The 7,956-nt window shown below is 41.1% G+C and overlaps 1 protein-coding gene across 13 annotated transcripts in view; it reads left to right on the forward strand.

Annotated features, from left to right (window-relative positions):
• ATF7IP (activating transcription factor 7 interacting protein) overlaps positions 1-7,956 on the forward strand; it is a 170,038-nt gene that overhangs the window by 102,188 nt on the left and 59,894 nt on the right. For all 13 annotated transcript variants that reach the window (XM_075935155.2, XM_075935151.2, XM_075935167.2 and 10 more), the window contains 4 exons: positions 905-978; positions 2,659-2,747; positions 5,742-6,383; positions 7,304-7,371. In XM_075935155.2, the coding sequence (XP_075791270.1) occupies positions 905-978; positions 2,659-2,747; positions 5,742-6,383; positions 7,304-7,371 (873 nt within the window). The remainder of the gene's footprint in view (positions 1-904; positions 979-2,658; positions 2,748-5,741; positions 6,384-7,303; positions 7,372-7,956) is intronic.

The raw sequence follows: 7,956 nt of genomic DNA on the forward strand, positions 1-7,956 counted from the left end.
AAAAGGGTGTTGCCTTAGTTTGGTCTGGGTGCTGGGTATGAGACAAAGAAATTTAGAAGTTTTACTTAGCACAGGGTAATGTTAGAGACTAGTGTTTCCATCTTTTCATTAAAGTTCAAAGGACCTGGTTCTGATTTCCATTGAGGCCTCTTTACACACTCTGGCTGAATAAAAATGAGTGGATGTAAGTGTGGCAATGAGCACTAGAGGGGGTTTAAGTTCTAAAGAGTTTTTAACATGCATTCAAATTTTTTAGTATCAACCAGCAGGATCTATGTAGAACAGTTAGTACATAACATGGTGGTGCCCTTTAAAATTATATCCCTCTCATGTGCATTGCCACTCTTCATAGACAAGTCTTAAGTACAATTTAGAGCAATATAAAGGGACCTTGTTGTAAATGACCTCCAAGCTCATATGTAAAAATTGAGGAATTAGATGCAAAACCCTCCAATTGGAGGGCAGGATTCTTTAACCTTGGAACACAGGTTGAAGGACTCTGGAGGCCATAGTATAGGGCTTTGGCAGAGAAAGCAAGTGAACAGATCCAGACAAACATCTCCTTTCTTGTCACATTTTGGGCAAAAAGTGAAGAAATTAGGAATAAACAGGGCAGAACTATTTAATTCCAGAAAATATATTTCTAATAAGTTACCAAGGAAAAAGATGGAAACTAAAAGTCCAAATGAGTTCAAGACCTTGATTTCCCCTTACTGAATGGTTTGAAGGTGAGATTAAGATACATGAAATAAGAGGGGGAAGTATGCTTCAATAAATGAGCTCCTGAGATGTTTTAGGAGCTTAAGTTCTTATGTTCTGAGTCTGTGGCAGTAGAAGAAAGTAAATGTTGGACGAAAATGAACAAATATAACAGTAGATTTCAAGTTGATTTATTTCTTTGTAGAATCCACCAAATCCACCCCAGTCTCCAGGGAAACCAGTGAGTGATACAGGCAGCATCAGCAACTTAACCTATCGGTGAGGACCAAGAATACAGCTGTGCCTCAATTTCAAGTATACTAGAGCAGCAATTTTTGTCATGTTAATACTGAGTTTTTTTCTTAGAAAAAGCCCAATAGCAGATCTTTCTTCATATAATTCAGTGAATATCCTGATTTTGTGCTAGCTAAATATTCTTGCATTTTACACATTTATAATGCCCTTTCACTTTATTAGTTGCTGTTCATCTGTGAATATATAGAGTCCGGCAAATCCAGGTGCAGATGCTTTATATCCATGGGTACCCACATGTGTGGATGGTGGTTATCTGCAGCTCATTTTTGCAGACGCAGATACAAATTTTGTATTTAGAAGCCTGAAAATTTGTGGCTATCTGTTTTATATCTGTGGAAATCCTCTGTGGATTTCAGTGCAGATATTTGAAGCTCATTTTTGCAGATACAGATAGAAAAATTTTGTATCCACACAGGGTTCTGTGAAAGTATGCCAGTTCCTTTTATCCTGTAACAGTGCAAAATATAGAGTAGCTAATAGTAGTAGATGTTTTCAAATGGAGTTAAAATTGGGGATATTAACTATTGTTTGTGTAAACATGTAACCAGTATATCGTTTTGGCAGTTACACGTTTACATGAGATGGGGAGGGGGCAGGCGGGAGCTGGTGCTTGGGCGAAAACAGCTTTTAAGTTATAGAGACAGCAGCATGGGGAACAGGCAGCTCTGCGAGAACCGATACACATGGGGAGCCAGCTTGAAAGCTGCCTCCTATGTGTACCGGCTCCCACCTGCCCCCCGATTTCCTGCGTTGCTGCCTCTTTATCAGCCTGGGTTTATCGGTTAATCATAATAATTACATGCATCTCTCCACCTCTGCCCCCCCCCGCTGCTCTGTCAGAAGCTATGTCTAAACTACATCCCTTTCTTTCTTTTGAAAGAAAAACAGCCGTTTAGGCGGGGATTGATCGAAAATAAACCCTTTTTCGAAAGATCCTATACTCCTCCTCTTTCAAAAAGCCCCGTTTTGGGGAGAAAACACGGCCGCCATTATGCAAATGAAGTGCAGGAAATTTAAATCCTGGCTTAATTTGCAGTTTCAAAGTGTCTAATTTCCATCCTTTTTTTGAGACAAGGGATGTAGTTCAGACACAGCCAGAGGCAGCAAGGGGGAGGGGAGGTGGGAGCTTGCTGCCTCTGGGGAGCAGAGGCAGCAAGGAGCAGGGAGGTGGCTCCACAGAGCTGTCACGCAGAGAGCTGGCTTAAAAGCTGGCTCCCCATGGCCTCTGGCTCCACTTCTCCTCCCCCTTGCTTCCTCTACTACAAAGGCAGCAAGGGCTGTGTGTGCATGTAGTCATTATAATAAACTGATAAGCCCATGCTTATCAGTTAATTGTGTAACTGGCTACACACTAATATTTCTCATTAAAATTACCTTTAAAAACAGTTAGAGGTATTTTTGTCAGGAAAGGTAGAATGTGGATAAATGTTCTAAAATAACGAATGAAGTTGGCAGTACTGTGATAAAGATCATACCATGGAATAATTTACAGGAAATATTTGGTAATTGGTGCATATTGAAAATGACAAAAGTACAAATAGTTTAGAGATTTTTTGTAAACTACTGTTTTCTCTGGACCTCTCTCTATTGGTACACTTAGGATGCATTCACTAGGGGATGCTAACCTGCACTTTTATTCCATAGAAATGCAAGCACAGTGAGACAGATGCTGGAGTCCAAGAGAAATGTAGGAGAGAGCACATCAGCACCTTTTCAAGCCCCCGTGAATGCAGGTATGAAGCTTCATCTGGTCTTCAGAAACACACTTTACAATTTCGTTGATATGGATATATAGAGGGCAGGTGGGGGAAGGATTTTCATATGGGAATGTTATGAGGAAGAAGGGACCAAAGGTACTACCAGCATTCAACTGTATATAGCAACATGTAACAGAATGTAGTTATTCCTCAACATTAATAAAAACAAAACTGCTTCCCTGAAAATTGTGACACTCGAGTCCTTTTCTACAGAATCATCTCACTATACCTATAAAAAAATGTTCCTATGGGAAGACAGAGTGATGTAATAACACTTAAAAATGCCTTCTATTTCTTTCTTTCATATATATTTGTACAGCACCAAACACAATAGGGATCATATACTGATTAGAGCTTTGGACATGATTATAATATAAAATGAAAACTATTTTAAATGTTATAAAATGAAAACTATTTTAAATGTTACAAACTATCTGGTTCCACTGGCAAAATTATTAATCTAATAACATAAGAACAGCCATTTTGGGTCAGACCAAAGGTCCATCTAGCCCAGTATCCTGTCTGCCAACAGTGGCCAATAATAGATGCCCCAGATGGAGAGATCACAACAGGTGGTAATCATGTGATCCCTCCTCTGTCACCCACTTCCACAGAAACAGTGGCTAGGGATAGCATTCCTACTCATTCTGGCTAATAGCCATTGATAGGCCTAATCTCTATGAATCTATCTAGCTCTTTTTTGAACCCTGTTAAAGTTCTAGCCTTCACCGCATCCTCTGGCAAGGAGTTCCACAGGTTGACTGTGTGCTGAGTGAAGAAAAACGTCCTTTTGTTTGTTTTAAATCTACTACCTATTAATTTCATTTGGTGACCCATAGTTCTTTCTTACTTATTCCTGCAATATAACTTTTCCTTATTCACTTTTTCCATACCAGTCATGATATTATAGACCATTATCATACCCCCCCCCCCCCCTTAGTCTCCTCTTTTCTAAACTGAAAAGTCCAGGTCTTTTTAATCTCTCTACATATGGGACCTGTTCCAAACCCCTAATCATTTTTGTTGCCCTTTTCTGAACCTTTTCCAGTGCCACTATATCTGTTTTGAAATGAGGCGACCACATCTGTACACGGTATTCAGGATATGGGCATATGATGGTTTTATATAGAGGCAATAAGATATTCTCTGTCTTATTCTCTATTCCTTTTTTAATGACTCCTGACATTCTACAGTATTTGTTTTTTTGACTGCCACTGCACATTGAGTGGATGTTTTCAGAGAACTATCCACAATAACTCACAAGATCTCTCTCGAGTAGTTGTAGCCAAATTAGTCCCCATCAAATTGTATATAATAGTTGAGATTATTTTTTCCAATATGCGTTACTTTACATTTATCAACATTAAATTTCATTTGCCATTTTGTTGCCCAGTCACTTAGTTTAGTGAGATCTTTTTGAAGTTCTTCACAGTCTGCTCTGGCCTTACCTATTTTGAGCAGTTTGATATCATCTGCAAATTTTGCCACCTCACTGTTTACCCCCTTCTCTAGATCATATAAAAATAAGTTGAATAGGATGGTCCTTGGGGGACCCCACTAGTTACCTCTCTCCACTCAGAAAACTTAACCATTTATTCCTACAGTTTGTTTCCTGTCTTTAACTAGTTATCAGTCCACGAAAAGATCTTCCCTCTTATTCCATGACAACTTATTTTACTTAAGAGCCTTTGGTGAGGGACTTTGTCAAAGGCCTTTTGGAAATCTAAGTACAGGCAGTCCCCGAGTTACGCGGATCCGACTTACGTCGGATCTGCAGTTACGAACGGGGCCCTTCCTCTCCCTGGTCTCCAGCAGACCAGGGAGAGGAAGCAAAGCGGCGGAACGCGCGGCCAGCTGACAGCCCAGACGCGTCTGGGCTGTCAGCTGGCCGCGCGTTCCTCTGCTCTGCTCTGCTTTGCTCCCCCTCCCCCTGGTCTGTAGATCAGGGGGACAGGGAGCAGAGCAGAGCAAAGCCGCGGAGCCCGAGGGCAGCAGGATCGCCACGGCGCGTCTGGGCTGTCCCGCTGCCCCCGTGCTCCGCGGCTTTGCTCTGGACGCCTGTGGTACAGCAGCTGGGGCGCTGCCGGTTGGTCCCGTAGCGCCGCTCTGGGCGCCACTGGACCAACCCAGCAGCACCCCAGCTGCTCTGCCCCAGGTGTTCCCAAGTCAGCAGCTGCTGAAAATGACCAGTGGCTGACTACAGGAAGCCCCTGCCCCGGGCTTCCTGGAATCAGCCGCTGATCAGTTTCAGCAGCGGCTGAATCTGGACGCCAGTTCCGACTTACATACAGATTCAACTTAAGAACAAACCTACAGTCCCTATCTTGTACGTAACCCGGGGACTGCCTGTATATTATATCCACTGGACCCCTCCCCATTGTCCACATATTTATTGACCTCCTCCAGGAATTCTAGCAGATTAGTAAGGCATGATTTCCCTTTACTAAAACCATGTTGACTTCCCCCAACAAATTATATTCATCCATGTGTCTGACAATTTTGTTCTTTACTATAGTTTCAACTAATTTGCCTGGTACTAATTTTAGACTTACCTGTCTGTAATTGTCAGAATCACCTCTAGAGCCCTTTTTAAATATTGGCATTACATTAGCTATCTTCCAGTCATTACATACAGAAGCTGATTTAAAGGATTTGGTACAAACCACAGTTAATAGTTCCGCTATCTCACGTTTAAGTTCTTTCAGAACTCTTGGGTGAATATCATCTGGTCCCGGTGACTTGTTACTGTTAATTTTATCAATTTGTTCCAAAACCACCTCTAATGACACCTCAATTTGGGACAATTCCTCAGATTTGTCACCTAAAAAAGAATGGCCCAGGTTTGAGAATCTCCCCAATATCCTCAGCCATGAAGACTAATATTGTGATTTTCCATTTTCATACTGATGTATTGATGTGAAACTGCTCACTTGGTACATACATTTACAATTTTTTCCATATTTTCTGTAGTTTCTACTCCCAGTCTTGCTGCTCCTCAGACAGTGGTCAGTGGACATCCCAAACCTCAGACACCTGTTACCTCCAGCTCCTTGACAACATCAGTTCTCTCTACAGCCAACACAGCTACAGTAGTTGGCACCACACAGGTGCCCAGTGGCAACACTCAGCCCATGTCTGTGTCTCTGCAGTCTTTGCCAGTAATTTTGCATGTTCCAGTTGCAGTATCCTCCCAGCCTCAGCTCCTGCAAGGCCATACAGGAACTTTGGTCACGAACCAGCAGTCAGGCAATGTTGAATTTATATCTGTACAAAGTTCTTCTACTGTTGGTAGCCTTACCAAAACTCCAGTGTCTCTGGCATCTAACAACTCAGCTAAACCAAATAACAGCCCTTCTGTGGCCAGCCCAGGTATTCAGAGGAACTCTCCAGCCAGTGCTGGGTCTATAGGGACGACGCTGGCAGTTCAGGCTGTTTCCACAGCACATCCTGTTGCCCCTGCCACAAGAAATACTTTGCCCACAGTGGGTACTTCAGGACTGTATAATCCTACCAGCAATCGGGCCCCCATACAGATGAAGATCCCACTCTCTGCATTCAGTAGTCCAGCTCCCACTGAACCAAGCCCAAGCACCATTACAGCACCTCGAGTTGGTAAGCTATGCTTAAATATTAATTTTGGAAATGTAAGTGAATGTGTGCAAGAGGCACAAGAAGCTTTTAAACGGGCTAGAAGTGGAGTTTGTTCCTATAGAGATTTTATTATCTAGGGCTGATTTACTACAACGACGCCTCCTAGACTAAGATGTGTTAAAACTGTTCAGGTTAAAAAAAGTGATTTTAAGCATCTTAGCCATTTCTGAATCACTTCTAATAATGAATGACACAAGCACTCTTGCATGCTAAAGGGTTTTTTTTGTTTAGAAATGGGTTTAAACCACTTGATTCCAGAAACTCCCAGTCTACTATTAGTTATGTATTAGTTATGTATTATTTTTAATGCAACCTTTCAAAATGGAGTTTTCCCATTCTTATAAGCAAGGACCTCTGGGAATTTGCATTGTGTGTCAAGTATATTCCCCAGTTACTTTAACATGTATAAAATGGAGTCTGTAGGATTTCCCTAGATGCAGTGTCTATTCAGAGAACAGTCCTATCAAACTAAATGTTTCTGTGCACAGTCATCATTTCTGTGTTCAGAGTCTGTTTGCATTCAGAAATGTAAACAAATGTTTGTTTGTTTTACTTCATTACCAGTTGATGTAAAGAAAGAAGATTTGGGTGGATTTTTGTTATGGAGTTTAGTGAGGTGTTCCAAAAATATATTGAGAGCACTAAGACTTCTGAGAGAGAAAATGTGTAGCATTATTACTGGACTGGAAAATACCCCATCTATATTTTGTAAAGCATTTGAGATCTACAGCATGCAGACGTTAAAGGGTGTCAGTAATTTAGTGTTGCTTTGTGTAACGCTTTTCATGGTTCAAAATTAACATTTACACCAAATGTATTTTTATCGTTGTATGTGTGGCACTGATTAGATATTGCAAATGAACAATTTCTTGACCTCTTAGAGAGCCAGACAAACAGACCACCAACTGATACTTCAGCAAATAAGAGACCAACTGAAAGCACAGCACAGGTAGGTTGTTGTTTATGGTTCAGTGTAACATTCTGAAGTTATAATCCACAGGCGCGTATTTGTTTTCCTATGTGTTTCATCCTGCAATCAAACAACTTAAATTCCTTGTTGCTTTCTTTTCTGGGTTTCCTTCCTAGCGTTTAGTTCGTGCTTGTTTGTTTGTTTTTTCTTCTTCTTCTGACCCATAGTGTTACTGGAAACATGAACTCTTGATTACCTTTGCAAAGCTTCCCAGTATACTTAGAACCACCAGCTTTGTGTAAATAGACGAGTTAAATCATTATTTAAAAAACATTTTAAAAAGTTTGATATAAGAGAACACAGCCCAGGTTTGTCTACAGCTTTTGAACTTCATTTTAAAGCTGCAAACCTGTGAAATTACTGCAAACCTCTCCTTGCCTCACTATGCCAAAGGACAGTCAGATGATAGTAGGTATATGGGGTTATCCAGTATTTGTTCTGTGTATTACACCGCAAAATTCCTTGTGGAAATATTCACTTGATGATAAAGAAGAATCTGCAGTTCTCCCAACTCCTCACATCTTAAGTCGTCTTTTGAACTTGCAGTGAAGTGAAATGGGAAAA

This window comes from Pelodiscus sinensis, chromosome 1, assembly GCF_052426305.1.
Source record: "Pelodiscus sinensis isolate ZL-2025 chromosome 1, ASM5242630v1, whole genome shotgun sequence".
In the NCBI taxonomy this organism is placed as follows: Eukaryota; Metazoa; Chordata; order Testudines; family Trionychidae; genus Pelodiscus; species Pelodiscus sinensis.